At 27.7% G+C, this 22,829-nt stretch overlaps 1 protein-coding gene across 24 annotated transcripts in view; it reads left to right on the top strand.

The window, feature by feature from the left end:
• Positions 1-22,829, top strand: part of LOC126850396 (glutamate-gated chloride channel) — a 52,541-nt gene that overhangs the window by 11,395 nt on the left and 18,317 nt on the right. For 10 of the 24 annotated variants that reach the window (XM_050593326.1, XM_050593324.1, XM_050593334.1 and 7 more), the window contains exons 2-9: positions 5,385-5,567; positions 9,242-9,412; positions 10,692-10,780; positions 12,829-12,999; positions 19,188-19,252; positions 20,124-20,344; positions 20,697-20,779; positions 20,904-21,044. In XM_050593326.1, coding sequence (XP_050449283.1) covers positions 9,252-9,412; positions 10,692-10,780; positions 12,829-12,999; positions 19,188-19,252; positions 20,124-20,344; positions 20,697-20,779; positions 20,904-21,044 — 931 coding nt within the window. In that variant the 5' untranslated portion in view covers positions 5,385-5,567; positions 9,242-9,251. Of the gene's footprint in view, positions 1-5,384; positions 5,568-9,241; positions 9,413-10,691; positions 10,936-12,459; positions 12,687-12,828; positions 13,000-19,187; positions 19,253-20,123; positions 20,345-20,696; positions 20,780-20,903; positions 21,045-22,829 lie in introns of those variants that run through there. The other 14 variants (XM_050593343.1, XM_050593336.1, XM_050593347.1 and 11 more) reach the window with 5 other exon arrangements.

Raw genomic sequence — 22,829 nt, 5'->3', positions numbered from 1 at the left:
TATGCTGCTTCGATTAGAATTTATATAGAAGTACAATGTGATAATGAAAGATAGCAGTCAATGCTATTGAAACTTATTATGCAACCGTAACTTTGCTTTTACTACAACCTTCACCCTAGATGATAAGAAACTTACGTCATTATGAAACATGGATACGCCAATATCATATGTATATGTACACTCTGCAAGTTTAAAAGATAATTTTTTAATAAGAAAATAATATTTTACATTATTTTTATATTTTACTCATGTATTTTAATAAAGTAGAAAAGGATTCATAAGTATTCATACATATTTTTCATTTATTTTAAAAGGTTATTGAATTAATCAAATATTAAATATTAATATATAATTTGTTAGAAAATAGATGATAAATGTGAGACAGACATTCTCTCTTTATATATATATATATATATATATATATATATATATATATATAATATAATATAATATATAAGATTTTCAAAATTTTATATCTAAATTAAATTACTTTCATGAATATACTATCATTAATTCATAATTAATTTAAGTGAATGGAATGTTTTATTAGTCGATTTATGTTGAAGGATAAGTCGATAAAGATTTCAGTAAAGATTATGATTACGCGATTAGATAGAGAAATACAAATAGGCGGTTTAGTGATCGATTTTACTTATTGTAAAAGAAAAATAAAATTAATTTTTTATTCTTTTTACTTTACATATCAATAAATTTCTATTAAAAATATATAAACATAGCATACTTTGATTTCTTAAAAATTATAATTGTTTAATTAATCCAGTAACTTTTAGTTTATATATATATATATATATATATATATATATATATATATATATATATATATGTATATATGTATATATGATATATATATATATATATATATATATATAGATTATATAGCGATATAAAGATTATATATATATATATATATATATATATATATATATATATGCATATATATACATATATATACATATATAAAATTTCTATATCTAATTAATTATCATTTACAAAAACTAAAAGTTACTGGATTAATTAAACAATTATCATGTATATATATATATATATATATATATATATATATATATATATACTGTACGTATATAGGCATTAAGTTTTTAATTTTATGCTATATATTATATATATTTTTTTTATACTTATAAATAATTATTTATTAATAAAATATTACAATTTTAATATGCACATATAAATTATATGTGCAAGATTTAATAATATAGCACATGTAAATTGCGGATTATTAATAGATAGTTGCTTGAATTTCAAACCAGAGAGAAAAAGCCTGGGAAAGAACACATATTAGAAGCAGCAAACTCGTCTATTCTCGCGGACTAAAGTAACCCATGTGCATCTGTTCTCACGTAATTTTTTCCTCATCCTCGGTATGAGGTCGATCTCGGTCAGGGATCAAACCGATTAATAAGTGATTTATAAAAACCGTGATATTGTAATTGAGAAATTGTATACATCTAGCGCATATCGTATTTAGGATAAATGACGTATTTTTATCGTATATCTAAGAAAAGTTGATTTTAAAATATTTCATAAATTTTTTTTACATTTCACATCTTTTTCGTATCTTAATGTATGTTTTTTTATTGTTTTTTTTTTTAATTATGCATAGTTATGCATAATTGTCAACGTTTCTTTCTGACGTTCTCTTGCTTTTTATCATGAATTACCCCCATCATTTAATATGTCAAGGTTAGTATAAGTATCGCTTCCTTCTCTTATCTTATCGATATAAATAATCGCACGCGAGTGTATACATTATTTCTCCAAGAAAATGTAAAGTGGGCGTGCGGTGGAAAATATAAAGATCGATAAGAGCACGCATACGTTATCGATGATTACGAAACAGAGTAGCTAGAGTGGCCAGGGTCGTGTTAACGGACTTGCGTGTTTCGAGAATCACGAAATTATTGTGCTAATTCCAATATAATTCAATATCTCTCCTGATTAATTCTTTCGGAATAATTTGTTATTTTAGAAGAAAAAATGCTTGCGTATTTGTGCTATATGTAGTACAGAAATTAATGTTAATTTAAAGATTAAGTAGGTATTTAACTTTTCTATTGACATTTTTATAAAAATAAGTATAAAAATTTATGATCAAAAATTAAAAATTAAAAATTAAAAAATTTTTTAAAATATTAAAAGATATATTTTATATTTATTGATATATATATATATATATAATTATTATAAAATTATAATTATTATATAATAATTACTGTTTTGGCTTTTATTTGCCAATTTTCTCACTTATTGTTAGTATCATTAGTACTCTGAGTCTATTTCTGTTATTATTAAAATATAGAATGTTATTCATAATTCTACATCATTAAGAAAATAAATTAGAAAATTACTTTTTGAAAAAGTGATATCATTGATGCATTGAAAAAAAATGTTGAACGAAAAGATTTTATTTTAAAGTGTCTTATTGACTTAACAAAAATAATAGTATTAGAAAATTACATTAACTAAAGTTTTAAAATGTGCATAATTTTTTTATTTTTGTTTGAGAGAAATCATATATATATATATATATATATATATATATATATATACACATATATACATACAATATATATATATATATACACATGTATATGTCTGTGTATAAATAAACATTATACATATAAATAGTCTTTAAACTGTTAGTTATCCAGCACTGAGATTTCAGTATTCATAGATACGTATTCATTTTATTTACGCGGGAAAAGCTCATCAATTTTCGAAGAAGCATCTGAGAATTGATATTCCAGGATTTGATAGTCCTGCCGACTATGAGTGAGCCGTTTCTATATGAAGCTACATGTTACCCTTGATGTCTATTATATTCTATATTAAAATTGTTATATCTGATAATGCATAATATGATTGCGTATTTTATTAAATTATTTTACACATATCTGCATACATGTATGTATATAGATACCTATACGCATGTAGATAACTAAGCTGTATTATCAGGCATGACGATTTTAATATGCTCAATCATGATAATTTTAGCCCTTTGAAATATAAGTGGTTTTTGGATGAGAATCATGAGGAGAAACATGAAAAAAATAATAAAAAATTCTAAGTTTAATAATTTGCAATATAGCAATAATATGAATTGTATATATAATTGTAATATGAATGAAGTTAACTAGTTGAAAAAGAAAAATTGTTCAGACAAAGTCATCTTTGAATATTTTCCCTTTTTTTTTTCCTTTAAGACAACAAACATCATAAAAGTAATCAGCATGATTGAAATGAGTCGAGGGTCAAACTTTTTTGCCGCATAGTTTTTCTGTCAATATGTCAACTTACAGTTTCTATAGGGAAATTATATGAATGTTTGGCCTATAATATATGTTATTAATTGATACATTTTTTTAATATCATCATTTTTATGGAAAGAATAGATTTAAACAATAAAATATATATTGGAGCAGCACCTTTTTATAGTTAGCATTTTATTATAGTATACGTATATTTCGAAAGAAATACGGTTTCTGTTTTCATTTTGATGTGCACTTCAAAAATATATCGTTAAAAATGTTGATCTTTAACATTTTCTAAATTGTGTGTGTATGTGTGTGTTTTAATCTTAAAATTGTTTATCCAATAATCCGATATAATTGCATATTAGATATACTGGGTGTATCTAAAATGATGCACTAAACTTTAGGAATATATTCTAGAGGTCAAAATAAGACTTTTTCCTATGAACATGGGTCCGCAAATGTACCCTCTTCAGAGCTAGAAGCCCCTAAAGTTTGAGGAAAAAATTAACAATTGACTGTATTTCAGAAAGGAAAAATGGCAGAAGGTTGAAATTTGGTATAGCCCAGTAAATTAGAAACTAAAGTAAGCCACTAAAATAAAAAAATAAAAATGTATATTATATACTTACATCCGTACTTACACTTGAACTTGTTATTTATGGATTGCCTTAGTATTTGACCTTTTGACGTTATCTATTATCCTCTCTTGAGAGATAAATAAATTTGCGTTGCGAGTGTTTGGTCAATTTCACACATTTTCGAATTTTAGCTCGGAGGGGAGTTTATTTGCGGACCCATGTTTATATGAAAAAAGTGTTCTTTTGATTTCTAGAATACACTCCTAAAGTTTAGTGCATCATTTCAGATACATCCTGTATATTCGTATATATCTATTTAAATGTAAAAAAATCGTAGGAACCATAAGAGAGATATATTCTTTGACGAAAAATTTAAAAAAAAATAATATGTATCAATAGAAATGATGTAATGAAAGTAATTAAAAGTATTAAACTTGTCAAACGGTGACAATATAATTGTCTTTTCAATTCTCTTATATTGTTCGATTATAAAGACATAAGTGCGAATTAAGGATCACGGCATGCTTAAACGAGGGCATGAGGCCAAGGTTTAGCATTGTAATATCCTTGAGCATTCTCTGTTATCCAATGCTAATGTTTCTCACATTTCATCGTCAACTTGTCGCAATGCGAATGTTGCATGCATAGAATCTAGATTGCGCGCGCTCGCATTGCAATTTATAAGTTAGTTGGTCATAAACATAATTTTATAAAAAATTTATTTTCAAACTACTCTGTTATGTATATGTAATTTACTATAAAATAGATGCATTATATTTTTAATTTTTTAATTAGTAATAAAGTTAATGTGTCTATAGCAACAATTTTTTAATTGAACTATTTTTTTACTTCTTAATTTTTATATTTTTAATGCTTAGTAAAATTAAAAATATATGGAGTATTATATATATATATATATATATATATATATATATATATATATATAGGGTGTCTCATAAAGATTGTAACAACGCTCAAGGATAAGTTCTTAAGATCATTTTAAAATGATTTTTTCTCAAAAATGTCGAGAAAGGTCATCCTTTTTTTGCAAGTTTCCAATTTTTCCATTATATATCTTTGTAATTAAGCCTCAAATTAAAATTCTCTATCTCTATTAAAGTAAATTCTATCTGAAATTAACTAAAAAATATAATTTTAACTCTCTATAAAGCTTAGTTTGCAAAATGCCCTTTTTTGAATCGCTTATAACACAGAAATTATTGATGCCTCGATATTTTTGCTGAGAAAAAGTTATCTTAAAATGATTTCAAGAATTTACTCTTAAGCGTTATTACAATCTTTACTGGGCACCTTGTATATATATATATATATATATATATATATATATATATATATATATTAATTATACGGTAAAATGTTGATATTTACGTTTTTTTACACTTTTACCATAGAAAATATTCGAGAAATACGTTTTGCCGCGAAAAGGTTTCTTTATAATTATTATCCTGAAATCAATATGTTATGACTGACGGCATTATCCGTCTTTTTTTAGATGACGACGATGACTCATCTATGTTGAGATGTTAAGTAAATGCTAATGAATCTTCCATCTACAAAAGTGGATAAAGAAGACCGGGCACGGGAATGAATGCTTATGAAGGTTGAAGAAAGAAATCTACACAACGAATAACAACAACCTGCCTCCATTGCGACCAGTCAGATATCTCACATTAAGGTACGTGAATATAATACAAAAAGTATCCTCTGTGTGTGTGTGTGTGTGTGTGTGTGTGTGTGTGTGTGTGTGTGTGTGTGTGTGTGTGTGTGTGTGTGTGTGTGTGTGTGTGTGTGTGTGTGCGTGCGTGCGTGCGTGCGTGCGTGCGTGTGTATGTGTGTGTGTATGTGCAGATTAGAAGCAGTTCTGGTAGACTCTTTTCACGCGTAAATTTGTCTACGAATTTTCCTTGATGTCTTGAATCATCTGAAATTAACTTCTTTTTAAAATGGCTTTCAATTTAAAAAAAAGGTGAAAGTTTGCCGGAGTTATTTTAGATGAACAGAATGGCCGAGAAAGTGTAGTCTTCATTTTAGTTAAAATATCATGAATAAGTAGCAATGCATGAATCGATAAATTATCATGATGAAGAAACAGTGATTTTCTTTTCAATTCAGGCCTTTTTTTCCTGATTTTTTTTTAGACATTTTAACACTTTCAATGACCACTATACTTTATTCTTTTTTCTAAATTAAAAATCACTTTGAAAGGACGACGATTTTAGATGGTTCAAAATATCAAGGAAAATTTACAGACAAATCTACGCGCGATCGTGAAAAAATCTATTAAAATTGCTTCCAGCAGTGATAACTGTGCTAGAAGCGGTGTAGAGAGAAGAGAAATTTTTTGAGTGAATTTAAATACTCAAATTTAAGGTTGCACAGATAAGTCTTAAAAAATTACAACAAAAATTCTGGACAGACCATATGAGATAATAACTTAATATCAGACTATAAATAAAATTATAAGTTGCAACAATATTTTGTTATATAAAGTTATATTACTTTTGGATTTTTACAAATAATAAGGCAATAATTTTTATTTTTGTATATTATTTATTATATTATAAAATATTATATTTCTCTAAAAGCGTTATATATAAAACAGACGAAAATTTTTTGACATATATAATAATAATTTCTAATTACTGTAAGTTTGCTGCTAGCATTTTATGATGACTTTCTCAAAGAGATTGTTTCTTCGAAAAAAAATAAAAAAAAAAAAAAAATTTGGTCAATTATATTGCATTTAATCTTATTTCTCACCTATTTTTTACGTCTTGTCCTTCCGTTTTGCGTAATTCTTTGTGTTGTTTTTGTCGATATGAATCATGTCACATGTCATCATGTTATTTAATAGCCCGACTCTCTCTCCCGCAGATTTTCCTTACGATTAATTCTCTAAAATGCACAAGTTTGTTCTTCGCGACGTTGTTAATAAGTTTACCGATATGGCAAACATTTATTACAATCAAGTTTCTTCACTGCCAAATGATGAATTCGATCAATAAGGTTATCTGTGAAATTGATCGAGCAGATTCAAAAATTTATTCTTATCAACATGATTTTGCATATTATATTAATATTAATTGTATAATATTACCGACAGATATTAAACGTAATTATAAAGATGTTTAAAACATATAATACACATATAATAATATCAATAATATAGAATATCAATAGAATAATATCAATAATACAGAAAAAAAAATATATATATATATATTTTTTTGTGTTTGTTTGTTTAAAAATTGTTTAAAAATTAGTAATGTTTAAAAATTGTTAAAATTGAAATAGCTGTATTATTTTCTATATTATATATATATATATATATATATATATATATATATATATATATACATAATAATATAGAAAATAATACAGCTATTTTGATTTTAACAATTTTTAAACATTTTGTAAACATCTGATTTTATATTAATTAAGATATTTTCGGTTAAAGATTAATATTGCGAAAAAATTAAGTGCACTATAGCATTTTGATCTACGCTAGATAGCATAAGTAAAAAGTTATATAAGTAAAAAGTTCGTTATTAGAGAATCCCGAGACGAAGATAAGATTATGAGGGTAGACTGAAATTTGTCAAAACGTGAGGAGAGTGTGGTATAAAAATGAATCGCGCGCGGACTCATTGTCAGAATAAAACGGGTTGAGCTATATGATGTATCTATAGCGTCTGGTACCGCAACGTTCCGTATTGATCGGACGACATCAGCTGTACGTTGTTGGTAGCGTTTATATTAGCATGGACGTTTATCGGTTTAACTATCGTTGCTCTACCACCTTCGCGATGTTCTCTTTTCTTGTCTATTACGCAATGATATTAATGTGTCAATTATAACACTTTTGAGTGATGCGACACATGGTGACCGAATTTTGTCCAATATATAGAAGAACAAAGATGTTCCATCTACTTGTGCAAACATTTCATGTTTGTTTTTGTTTTAAGATTATTTGATTAAAATAGTTAATTTAATATTTAAACAAAAAAAAAACATTAGGAATATATTAAAATAGTTAATCTAATATTTAAACAAAAAAAACATTAGGAATACACACACACACACACACACACACACACACACACACACACACTACTTAGAAAAAATAGGGAACTCTTTTCATATGCTAAAAATTGGATCAAGCCAAAAGTGAATCTGGATAAACTTTATAATGTCTTGTAAAAAGAAAGATAATGACAACATATCTGAATTAATCAAACAGAAAAATACATATACATATTAATATATTTGATCACAATATTATTGCATTTGCGGAAAGATTCATTTCCTCGTTGGCATCGTCATCTTTCAAAAAATAGTCTAACTTACAAGATATTCTAATTTACGTTTTAAAAAGTGTTTTTATTTTAGAAAATGATATGTTTTATCTCTTAAAAGAGAATTGTTGAAAGATATAGTTGGCGCGAGACTTTCTGCGTCTTTTAATTGATAATGTTATATAAAATCTTTGTAATGTATAAAATCAATTTAATTATATATTTTTATACTTTTATACTTGTGAATAACATTCTAAATATAAAACATTGAAAAAAAGTATGCAAAATGTTAAAAAAGCAATATATAGAATAATAATAAACACAGAATAATATTAAATTATATTAGTAACGCGCATTTTAGATCATCAATTTGTCATAAAAACGTTGATATAAGTTGAAATATAAAGCGATTATGCATGCAAACATTATTATGCATAAAAGAAAGTGCTTAAACATTTATTTTCTATTATCAAAATTAAATGAATTTTTAAATAAACAAAATTATATTTACAAAAACATATTTTGTGATTATAAAATCACCAGAGAACATTTAATTTTCTTTTTTTTAAATTTGTTACAAAGTGAATAAATCATTTGGCAGTCTCATTCTTTATTCTTCGCATAATCAGTTGTGTTACTAAAAAATGCATATTATTGTTTTGTTACACAATTAAAAATAATAGAATTTAATTTCAAAACATTTATTACACACATATTATTAAAAATTGAAAATTAAATTTTGTCAAGTCGAGTTTATACTTGATAATTTATTTGATACTAACTATTATATCATAATATTACAAATGTATTAGAAACTTTGCAATCTTAGTTATTACAAAATGTCTTTATTATAAACAGTATTTTTTTAAGCAAGCAGTGCTTTAAACAAACAAGATTGCTAGCAATTATAACAAATTGCAATCAACTTATTTTTATCAATAATCTTTTGAAGAACTTTATTCTCTCTCTTCCAAAACAAGAGAAATCATAATTTATATTAATAATTAAGATATTTCTTGATATTGATAGCAAAACGCTATTTTTTTTGTTCCAGATGACATAGAATGGGTTGGGTGGCGCTAGGGCGGTGTGCGGGTGGTGGCGGCCGCCTCTCGTCCATCCTTTCGCTGTCTCTTACTTCCCTCGCGAGCTCCCTCATCTTCACTTTCCTCTGTATCCTCACACTTGCTTTTACTCTCGTCACTCTTGCGCGTGCTGAAGACATGTACGTATTACACATAAAATAATTGCTATATGTAAATCGTTTCTTAGCTTCTCGATCGTCTTATTGAGCAAATTATTTTTACAATCTAAAAATATCTAAAAAAAAAAGTATAAAATAGTAATATGAGAAAAGCGGTGGAAATAACGAGAAGCTAAGTTCAACTGTATGCCGTAGAATATTCATATTTAATTCTTTAAAGAGGAAGGAAGATTGTATTATTGGCACAGATGAATGACACAGATTTAAATAAATTTTATGTTTCCGTTTTGTCAATGGGATTTAAGTTATCAGCGATAATGTTAATATTAAATAAGATCTTTTAAAAATAATTTTATTTATACATATATAACAAAAAATTATTTAGTACCTTTTACAATTCTTACATCGTTAAAATTGCTATATTTGATTTATTATAATATTCATTCGTATTTTATAATTTTATAAATGTGGCTTTTATAAATGATCTCGCAATCAATGTGCAACATACATACTATATACACACAATATAAATAATTGACAAAAATATACTTTTTTCTTCCTACTTTAGAGCAACTTATACATAAATGTTTATAATTGATTACTTGACAAATTCATTTTGTTATTTGTCGGAATCTTAATCGAAGAGAGCGAGATAAGAATTACGACAATTTTTTTGCATGTAGAACTGTATAATCTAGGATTTTATGGAAGAATAGAATGATCAGTGCTTTTATGTCATTACGCGACCAATAACTGACGAAAAAAATTGAGTATCAATATTATGAATGTTTCGAACGTATTATTGCATTGAATGTATTAGCATAAGTAGTCCATTGGTGAGTTTACAAGTTTTCTGGTAGTGTCTTACAATGTAATATACAGTGAAGTTAGATGCAGTTTAGTGTCTTAGAAAGCTGCGTCTGTTTTTAGTAAATTGATAGATTTTTATATTATGTACATGCATACATTAAAACAAACGAATGCGATATATTTCATATTTACACAGAACGTTAAATGAAACTTTAATTAAATCAATTTCAATCATTTCAAAGATTGAGGTTTTTACTTTTATAAACGTTATTGTTCCGTTTTTATTAAAATTCAAAGAGTTATTTTTATTATTTTAATAAAATTATTATAAATTATTATATTGCAATTATTCGTCATAGTCACTAACAAAACAATTTTCGAGATATTGAGATAGGGAAGGACCTACTGGAAGTTTGCGGGAAAACTCATTCTACGCATCATAAGCTTGTCATGTTTCTTTTGGATGCATCTACAATGCGTTGTGTTACAGTTTCGAAGAGGGCAAGTCGGACAAGGAAATTCTGGACAACTTGTTGCTGTCGACGCGTTATGACAAGCGGCTTCTACCCCCGGTCCAAGGTACACTGAGGTCCCATCCCTGCCCATCAAGGCGACTACAACCTAACCTGTATCCAATGACCCTCGACCATCCAGAGCACCTCGAACATCATCGGCACCGCTACCACCACACGCACCACACAACCACAGCTCACTGCTCACCCTTCATCGTAAGGGTACTCTCTATAAATCAATCTGTCCTTGAAAATATAAAAAAGAATAATGTAACATACGAATATAATAAGAATAATACAAATATATAAAAGAGGAAAATGAGACACACATGATCGAGAAAGCGCGACTCCAACGAGAGAAATGTGTCCGAGCGAGCAAATCAACAATTTTTTTCTCATTTTAATTTTGTGCGTGTTTACAAGAAAATTGTATTTGAATATACAATTCTCAGAATTATTGAATGTTTCTTTTATCAAATTAAATTTATTTGATCTTAAAAAAACTTGATTCAATGTTGGCTTTTTCTATTGATTTTTCTCTAATTGAGGAATAAAAAAGTAAATAAAGTATTAAATGAAGATTCTTCAGTTTTCAATATATCGTAGAAATTATCAGACAAATTTTTGCCTGACCCACTTGAGGCTTTTTTGCTTTTTATCTCTGTCACAATCGTAATTCAAATTAAAAAAAAAAATTATTGTTGCATGGTGTATTTGACAATTTGACTAATTCATCAGAAAAATAATGACATTCTTTGATATACATCATGACCTATATTCATGTAATATTCACTCATAAGTGAATAGAGTCGCGGTTTGAGAAACGCTAATATGACTTCAGAGCTAAAATATCTAAGTTATTAATGACACCATGACGTATTTATCGTAGATATGACTAATAATAATAATAATTGCTTTTATGTGGATAATAATAGTTATTCGCAGCTAATTATTAACATGTGCCAAAAAACGACATATGTGTCTAGTGCCATTATACATTGCAATATACGAAGCAAGATTTCAATAATCTAACTTATTAATTAATCCTCTAATTTTGGCACTTAAGCAAGTTAACAGAAAAGAAATTTTAGATATTTATGTAGAACAGTATACATGTAATTTATGTACAAATGAATTGATGTATATGAAAAAAAAACTGTTTTCTATTTCAATAATTTTGCTCAAATTTTTGTCTCGATGTGCTTTAATTCTTCTGAAAAATAACTAAAATTTTAATTCACCAACATTACACATGCAGTTACAACTACTACAAGAATACGAAGTATCCTATAGTTTTGTATTAACTGTACGTCATATCCGAATGAATTTAATAGTCGCTTGAGGATATATCCAAGAAACGAAGTGCACTCCTGAACAATACGAAGATTGCATTATTCAGACTTCATCAGTGGAACGGCTTCATATGCATCGCATGAAGACACAAATTATTGATTCTTTCATGGAGTGCCCTCGATTCGTTGAGCTCTGTTGGTATCTGTTTATAATTTATAAATATTAAAAATTCCACACACACACACACACACACACACACACACACACACACACACACACACACACACACACACACACACACACACACACACACACACATATATATAAAATGGATTTACAATGGACAATGATTTAAGAATAACAGATACAAATGCAGATAATAATTTTATAAAAAGTTTGTAAAAAGTTAGACTTGGAAAAAGGATGGGACGTGGGCAAGGGTTGTTTGGTGTCATAGAAACAAATACACTGAAAAACTTACACAATTCTCATTACTCTTTTAAGAACACTGTTCCCCAAATGGTATCGCATGATCATACCTAATACCCGCATCACAATAACATTAATTAAGAGAATACATGATGGAAGAAATGGACTAGAAGGATGTAACTTGAAATAAGCCATAATTCTCTTCTACACTGTTATCAAAAATATGAGCTGTATAGATCAATATCCAGCCAGTAAGTGAAAATATAGAAGGCAAATCTTCGTTATCCTAAGCGACTTTCTTAAAACCGTACGGTTTAAGTGGAATAGACGAAGAATCTAATTTTAAATGGAATAGACGGAGAATGCACAAAGTTGAAGATAAGACGTGCGCAGGGCTGTTGGGTGTTACAGATGCTGATTTCTGCTGCGGAATGAAAAGACCTGGTGACAGTACCGGCTTGACAAACCAGTCGTCGATCTTCTCTAACGACCTCGAGAACCAGAACAAGAACCAGAACAATAACCACTATACGTCGCACCAATACCTTCGCACTCACCTTCGTGGTCCGTCCTTTAAATTTTATTTCTTGTTACTACCTAATGTCATTTACATTGAAGATAATTCATCATTATCATAATCTCTTTTGATCAACTTAAACTGATCTACGCGGCTTATTCAGTACTAACTCGATTTTCGGTTATATTAAAAAAAATTATAATTAAAAATATCTTTACATAAAAATTTATGTATATTTTGACTGGAAGAAATTATAAGAAAATATTATTTTTTTTAAGAAAGAAAAATGTTGATACATTAATGCATATTTTTCTTATATTTACAAATATAATAAATAATAATAATCGCTTTATGCATATAACAACATATAATTCAATTTTCGCAAATTGAATTTTGTTTATAGTTTAGACACTAAATTTGAAGACTAAAGTTTTAAAACCTAAAATTTAAACGAGAATGTAATTATATTTTATAATTCGGTACAAATTTTCGACTGTTATATTTATATTTTAAATAGTGTTGATTGGAGATTCTATTGTATATATTACATTTTAGTATGATATATAATGATAATTATACATATTAGGGATGATCTCATGGATTTCAAGGGCTTTGATATACACATTTGTATATTATCAGAAGAACACGGCCCTGACAATGATTAACTTTTAAAATATTTTAGCCATTGCTTTTAGCCTGTTGTTTATTAAAAAAATATTAACAAACTAAATGTAATAATATGAATAACGTAATTTTCTGTCATCAATATTAAGAAACACACACACATACATATACAGGGTGTCTGATAACAATTGCCCCACCCATAATATGCAAGTAGAGCGGATTAAACCAAGCAGGAAAGTCCTTTACCATTTTTTTGTATAACGCTTAATAAAAGAATTATTGAGTAAAGTTTGACCAAATATCGCCGATCTTTAGCCGGGCGTATGTTGATGAGCCGCGCTGTGACAGTTGTCACAGCGCGGCTCACGTATCCACTACCAGGCCCGCGGCTTACCGATGTGCGTCCGGCTAAAAATCAACAATGATTGGCCAGATTTTGCTTAATAATAATTCTTTTATTAAGCGTTATACAAAAAAATAGTAAAGGACTTTTGTGCTTTTCTTAATCCGCCCCATTTGCACATTATTGGTGAGACGATTATTATCAGGCACCCTGTATAATGTATATGTACAGGTGCTGCTATTTGTTTGACTACTACGGAACCTTGTAATATAATTTCTCAGAAATAAGCCTTTTTTTTAAACTGTTAATAGCCGATTTGAAGTAGATTACTTCATCAGCTTTCTTAAAATTGTTCATATATTATTTAAACATTTTTATACGACTTAAACACGAATCACTGTAAAGATTTTTCATAATTTTAAATGTTTTTCTAGGAATTTTGCCAAATTTGACATGTTTAATTATTGCTTGTTATTCCATTGACACGATAAAAAAAGTAACAAATTAAAATTTGTTGTTTCGTGAAGGCCGAGAGTTGCTCGGGGACGATGAGAGCCTGGATACACCGTCACGAGTTTAAACTACGCGAACGCCGAAGCGATGTGCAAACTTCGCTTCACTAACCGTCGTGCAAAATGATCGCAATGAAAATGATGAGATTCATATTAGAAAACAATAGTACACGAAATTTGTTGCAACGGTTAGTGAAAAGAAGATTGTAAATTGTTTCGACATTCGCATCGATGTTTAAACTTATAGCGCCTCGGTCTCTTAGCGTCTCCGAGTGACTCTCGGCCTTCACAAAATTGTTACCACTTAAACATCTTTGTGCGACTTAAACACGAGTCACTGTACATATTTTTCACATATTTAATTTTAAATATTTTTGTAGGCGTTTTGCCAAGTTTAATTGCGTGAAATTTAATTACTGTTCGTTGTTTCATTGACATGATAAAAAAAGTAACAAATTTTAATTGCACACAGATTGATTTCAAACTGGCTTAACAGTTTAAAAAAAAATAGACGTATTTTGGAAAGGTTATACTACAAGGTTCCATAGCAGTCAAACAAATAGCGGCACCTGTACGACGTACAAAAAATCAATCTTCTTTTTCCGATGTATATTTTTTCTTAAATGTACATTGCGTCAGAAAATTACATTTTTATTTGTTAAACTTATTTTGTAAATAACTTTTTAACAAGCAACGAGCAACGGTTAAAACCTTTTGAAAATTTATTCAGAGGGCTGTATCCTTGATAATATATATCAAGGCCATTGAAATTTGTGAGGTCGCCCCTAAATATATGCATAATTATTAATATAATAAAATCAGCATAATTATTAATATAATAAAATTTCATGTGAAAGCCGCGCGCGTGTTTGCTAACAAGAAATAATCAATATACTTTAGGAAATAATCGCTAGCATTGTGATTATAGCCAATTGTAAACTTGACTATTGATAAATATCTGATATACAGTTGATTGGAGTACTGATATACAGTTGGTTGAGTACTGAATGAGGCGTGTGTATGTGTGTATCGATTTTATGCGCGAGAGTGCATAGGTCGATCAGATAGTATACACACAAATATATTATCGTATAATATATACTAAAATTTATTCAATCATATTAATAAATTATACATTGTGATTTATTATTTAAGCGATGTTGTAAGTATATGTTCTTGCAGTTTTGCTAAGTTTTGATTAAAGATAGTTTAATTTTAGATCATTCTTAAATTTTCATACATATGTCCAATCTATATTATGTTCAAAATTTATTAACTTTTAGAAATTGGAAAACTAATTTGTTAAATTTTGTTTTAATTTTTTCTAGAATATTACTTTGACGTGTATATTTAAAAATTCCAAATAAATAATTTTTAAAAATGCTTACAATAAAAAAAACATTCAGTTTTTAAAGATTTTTTTTTATCAAATCTTTGTATTAAAAATTGTTTTTATTTCAAAGAGAGCGAAAAATTACAAGAATGTCATCGACGTATCAATGTCTAATTATTCTCAAATGCATTAGTCATATTGATAAATACAAGTCATATTGACCTAAAACCTAAATCTTCACCATATAGTTTTAGCATTTTAACAATCTTGTATTTATATACGTATCCGTACATTCCTATATACATATCCACAAAGAGATAAATAAATAAGGCGCATTGACAATAATAGAGTCATTGATCAAGGTATGATGATGTTTAATTATAAAATATTTGATATTAAAAAAGTGATATATATACTTGATTGGTACTACGAGCTCGTGTCTGTGGGACTGTGATTTGTGATGTGTATGTTTAGTTGTGGCAGCGGACCTTCCCCCTCACCTATAATCATCATAAATCGTTTTTCATTCATTATATGTCTCCTGACTTTACGATATGTGCAGACATTATTGACATATTTTATTTGATTAACTTTTCTTATGTGGACAAGACACTTGAAAAAAATACTTTTACTTTTATATTTAAAAAAATAAAAGAATAGACTTCTTTGTGGAAATACTTTGCTAAATATATATAAAAGATTATGGCAAAATTTCTGAAAAAGTTCACACTCCGATTTAGGTAAAATCTGAAAAAAAAAAGTTTTTTTAGATAAAAAAAACATATACAAGAAGGATTTTATACGATTTAAAAGTTAAGGAACTTTTTAAATAGTTTTTTGCATTAAATATTTTTTGCATTATTAACGTGCAATGTTGCGATGTTTATCTTGTATATTATCACGATCATGTCCTTGATTATCAATTATGTGTGTACATTATATTAACAAAACTTTTTTCTTTAAATTTTCTTGATTGTCTTAAATTTTATTTTAAAATTTTGTTAAAATTTATTATTTTCTTTTTAAAATGTGTTTTTAATCATTACGTTACAATTTTTTTACGTTACGATCTTTTTACTGACAGTTACGATGATTTGAAGTAAATAGTGCATTTTTAAGTTTTTTTATGTGTATCAAGCTGTACTATGGGAAGGTTGCAAGTCCAATTTACACCTTGTATGTATGGATAGATGTGGATGAGTGTGCATGCGTGTGTGTGTCGGCAGAGATAACAATCTCAGTTCGTCTTTCTCTTTCATTCTCTTTCTCTCTTTCCCGCAGTCAAAAAATGTTTAAAAAGTTCCTTAACTTTTGAGTTAAACTTTCGAGAATTTGAGTAAATTCTTCTGATGTACATTTCTTTTATCTTAAAAAGTCTATTTTTCAAATTTGACTTAAATTAGAACATGGATGTTTTCAGAAGTTTTGCTGTAATCTTTTACACATATTTACTAATGTTTTTATGTAAATATGTGTATATATATATATATATATATATATATATATACATACAACCCACTGCACCCATGCATATACTTTACAATACAAAGCGAGATCTTGTATGGGTGGGAAAATGCATGCGTGGTAGTTTATGCCAAAATATATATATAATTTTGCAAGCATCAGTCAGTCACTATCTTCAATTGTTAATAACTTTGTAATAAACAATAAACAATAGCTAAAATTTTTTGCAAGTTATTTAGAGCAATGTCCTTGACAACCTATGTCAAGGTCATTGAAATCGATGAGATCAGCGTTAAGGTTTACCGTATGTTCTTATCAAGAACCGATGTGTTCAGGCATTAGCAATATGCATCAATTTTTTTGAAATTCATTATTTATATACATATATTACGGGATTAATGTGACCGTTTTATGTCCATCATAATTATTGGATTGAAATAATAAAATGATAAAAAATTATGTGTGAGGGTTTTTAAAAAATATTTTTTTTTAATATATAAATTTTATACTTTATAAAATTAGATTAATGAAGATAGTTTGATAATTCCTTTTCATTATTCTTTGCAAAAATTGATACTTGAATTTTAATATAACTTTATATTGATACAAATTTTAGCGATTTTATCTTATTTATCTTATATCTTTTAACTCAATTCCGTTATCTTTATTTCTCGCAGTAAACAAACTTAATTTTCAAGTGTTATATGTGACGATGGTTGAATCGCTGGCTAAGACCCGAATCCTTGAGAGATTGAAACATTTTTTTAAGGATGTATTATAAAGACAAATATTTATCCAGAAACACATTCGTAGTATCTAAGAGAAATATGTGCTATAATAGATAATAATGCCCTTTGAAGTACTAGAAAAATTGTTGTCGTTTTTATTCTGACTAATGAGATGTTTGTCTAGCGTTATACAAAGTTTTGTTATATGATAATGTAGTACCATCACATACCATAATTGTTATATGAGTTTCTTAACACATTATGTTGGTGTAGTAATCTATATATACGCAACTTTCTAGGAAAGTATTTGCAAGTTTTTGCAAGTATCTTATAGGTGATAGCAATGATTAATTATCAGATGATCGATTGTTGATCGTTTCTTTGCAAAACGTATTATGCAAACTAGATCATTTGTTGCAATGTCTTCTTGATTAAATGCACTTTAAGCGACAAAAGAGGGACTTATATATCTTCACGAGATGGATGTGTGAACAACAATAATCACTTTGGGATAAAACTAATCCGAGTCCTAATCACGATTTCAAGCTTTTTCCCAAGTAAATAGCAGCATGTGCACAGCATGGCTCGAAAAAAGCTTTCAGCATATTCCTAAACAGCATCAGCTTAAGTTGACATATATATATATATATATATATATATATATATATATATAATAAAAACAAACACATAGACCTAATACGTGATATTTCCATTACATTACACATATTTACAATTGCATGGAAATTGCATCGAACAATTTCCATGCAATGAAAAAATTCTACGCCGATCGATCTATCATATATAATATTAATTGTTTGATACAAATTTCTCATGAAATATGTAAACTACTTCAAGTTATTTTCTTTTGTAATACAAAGAATGTGAACGTCGTTAAATAAAGATAAATTTAATAATGCTTTTATTAGGCTCAATTTATATTACGTTAGCAAAAATTCTTTCTAACAAATTGCCCTATTTATTAAATACTGTTATATATATTTAACAAAGTTTATATTTTTTATATTATAAAAGAAAATAATTTAAAGTAATTTACATATTTCATGATTTGTATCAAACAGTACATAAAATATATTGCTCGAATTGCACAAAAATTATATATTATTTTGAAGTAAAAGAATTCTAAAAATATTAACAACTTTTCAATAAAACATATGATCGATCGGGTGATACAAAACATAAAAATTAAAGTTGTATTTGTTTACTGTTTTAGGAACATTGACTGTGAACGTGAGCGTGCTGTTGTTAAGCTTAGCTTCTCCAGACGAATCCAGTTTGGTAATATATAATTATGTTTTTTTGTATTCTAGTTTAATAAAAAAATAATAAATGAGGTCTGACAATAAAGTAATGAGACGGATATTTTTCTTATTATATTGGCAATTTTGCAGACTTTTACCTCTGATCATGTTTAACCTTGGCTCTTCCCCATTCCAGCTCCAACTGACATGAACTTTACATTCTGTCTGTTTCGAATAGCTGCTTGAAATGTTAAAACGGATTTGTGTAACGAAAATAGGATCACGTAATATTGCACATCTATCAGTATGCTATCTTTTTTTGTATTAACAGCGATAATTCTACGAATATATAGAAATCTTAAGCAAGCTCTTGGAGATGAGCACAAGCTTTTTGCTGGTAAAATGTTTTTAAAAAGCAGAACCGTTATTGAAGACCAACAGCGCAGTCTAATCCTCAATAACACGAGCAACACAGGCAAAGTAAGGAAATTTATACAATCCGATCAAAAATTAACAATTAAAATGGTTGCAGAATTTTCCGCAATATCACATTGCTGTACATTGCAATATTACGCGATCCCATTTTTGTTACAAGGATCCCACAAATCCATCTTAACATCTCAAGTAGCTACTTATTCAGACTGACAGAATGCAGGGCTATGTTAGTTGTCAGTTAGAATGGGGGAAGGACCAAGATCAAACATGGTCAGAGGTAACCAGCTGTAGAGTTATCAATATAAAAAAAACTCAATTTTATTGTTTTATTATCAGACCTTGTATAATATATTTATCAAAAAATTTATAGTGCGACTTAACTTGATATGCGCTAGTTCTTTTGTGATCTCCATATATAATCATACATTAATTTGAATTACGTCGATTACGATATTGCCATCCTATTTTCACAGAAATACGAGGTGGAATTTTTACTGCAGCAACAATGGTACGATCCACGATTACGTTACAGTAATAGATCCAGATATGAATTTTTAAATGCGATTCATCATTACGAAGATATCTGGTTACCGGATACATATTTTATAATGCATGGAGATTTCAAGGATCCCATTATTCCCGTACATTTTGCCCTGCGAATATATCGCAATGGCACTGTCAACTACCTTATGCGGTACTTGTAGCATTGATATATTTTATATTGTATCTAAATTTTCTAAAAATATAAAATATACTCAAAATATATATTAATAATATATTTTTGCAAAATTTTAAATGAATATTATTGATTCATATTAACGATTCACATTTTTGAATTGCGTATAGGGAATGCTTCTGGTTATTTAGATATATCACGTTTAATTTCTAAATTTACCATTCTTTTACTTTTCATATTTAATTAAAAATATCTAAATAGAGATAATGATAAAGTCAATTTTTAAACTTAATGCGAATTTTTCCAAATAACGAAATAAATATCGCATAATCGACATTTTTTATATAAATAGATTATTATTATTTTACAGGCGTCACCTTATCATATCCTGTCAGGGTAGCCTTAACATCTTCCCCTTTGATGACCCATTGTGTTCATTCGCGATTGAGAGCAGCAAGTATCACGTGCACAAGTTTAAAATAGAATAACTTTTGGATATAAGTATTATAAAAAACAATTATTTTTTAAGCATTTAATGCATGAGAAAGTTAATAAAATTTATATTTTTATTTTTTAGTATCCTACGAGCAGACAGCGATTACGTACGTATGGAAAAACGACGAGGGTACGTTACGAAAAAGTCCAAGCCTAACATCACTGAATGCATATCTCATTAAGAATCAGACAATCACATGTCCGATCAAAGTGAGCTGGAGAGGTGAGTAAGAACAGCTTGTTTTATAAATCCATGTAGAAAAAAGATACGAAAATTGAAGATGATACGCGCTTATTTTTAAGAATGTTTCTTAAATTCTGTGAAAATAAAGTAAATGTTTTTATATATTTTTATATATTTGTTGTAAATTATTAAAATTTAATTTTTTTTGTAATCCTTTTATTTTTTTGTAACCCATTATTACAGAAATTGTTATATTAAAATATTACCATTTTATTGGAACGGTAAAAAAATATATAAAATCGTCGTTTTATAAGTTTGCTCTTTTGATTTTATCGTAAAAATTAATTTTACTCTTTAAATTATACATAACAAATGCAGTATAGTATTGTATTTAACGGTTAAATTATGGTTTGCTGATCGAATTATTGCGTTATTCAAATCTTTTTATTTGACATTTATGAGGTGACTTACCATTGTCTCAATTGGCTTGTAATCAGATCAATAAATCCGAAAGTATTACTACAAAACATATCTTTAAAAATTTATTTGTCTTTTTTCCAAATCCATAAAGTATAGATATCCATAAGATATAGATTTTATTAAGAATCAGTATTTAACATTGTATGGCATAAAATTTAATCTTTTAAATATTTTTTAATTGTTATATAATCATTTAAATATATGTTATATAATAATTGTACATGTTATATAATAATTTAAATCAATCTTTTAACAACAAATTGAATTTTTAAAAATTTGATTTTGATTTTATTTTAAATGCAATTTTTTATTATTTAATTTAATCACATTTTTGAAAAATGATTAATGTTGTTGGCGATGTTTATAGAGCATCCTTGTCTATAATAAAAAAATAAAAAGTGCACGCATGGCTATTATCTGGCAGCATAGTTCATATTGTTTCTTTTGCCTTATTTTATAAAACGCTTAATTGACTAATGCTTTAAATGCGCAACTGACGTTTTTTAATATCGCGTTTTTATCTCTATTTTTTTTGTTGGGTAAAAAGGTATTTTTTTTTGAAGAATTCCCATTCCTTTGTGCAAGATTTGCTTTCTTAATTTTCTATGAATAATTATACATCTTCTTAATTGAATAAACAGATATATATTAAATATGTATGTGTACAGAAAATTTCAATATATGTATAGAATGAGGTGCTAAAAGAGTTGTAATAATTCCGTTTTTCTTATTAAAAAGAACTGTTCTAAATTAATTTTTATATTAATATATGTCTATTCGAAACTTTTCTTGGAAAAAAGAATTTTTTTTCTGTATATATTTTTTATATAAGATAGAATGCTCTTCTTTGACAAAAATATATGTGTATATGAAATATATGTATTATGCACGAAATAATATATTAACACACACACACACACACACACACACACACACACACACGCACGCACGCACGCACGCACGCACGCACGCACACACACACACACACACATATATATATATATATATATATAGTATATGTATAGTATATGTATAGGCGCACAAGAGAAGTCACTTGTGCATGTGGCGTGGCGAAAATTGAATATCTATATTGTGTTTCTTTTCCTGTTTATTGTTAACATCATAATATCTGTGTTCTGGCGAGTGTACATAGAGTGCGTAAAAATAGATTCCCTAGACTGTCTGTCCTAGAAGATGCATATTGGCAACCTTGGATCCTGTCTCGCTTTTCAACTGAGCCCATCATGGTTTGTTTTTAGGGTGAGGTTTTCTTTCTTGTATGATTATTCGTCGGAACGTCCTTGAAGGATGTTTTTCCTTTGTCTTCTCGCACTTATAATCGAT

The sequence above is a fragment of the Cataglyphis hispanica genome, chromosome 6, assembly GCF_021464435.1.
Source record: "Cataglyphis hispanica isolate Lineage 1 chromosome 6, ULB_Chis1_1.0, whole genome shotgun sequence".
NCBI lineage: Eukaryota > Metazoa > Arthropoda > Insecta > Hymenoptera > Formicidae > Cataglyphis > Cataglyphis hispanica.
The sequence above is the reverse complement of the archived record's forward strand: the minus strand, read 5'-3'. Positions and strand labels throughout refer to the sequence as shown.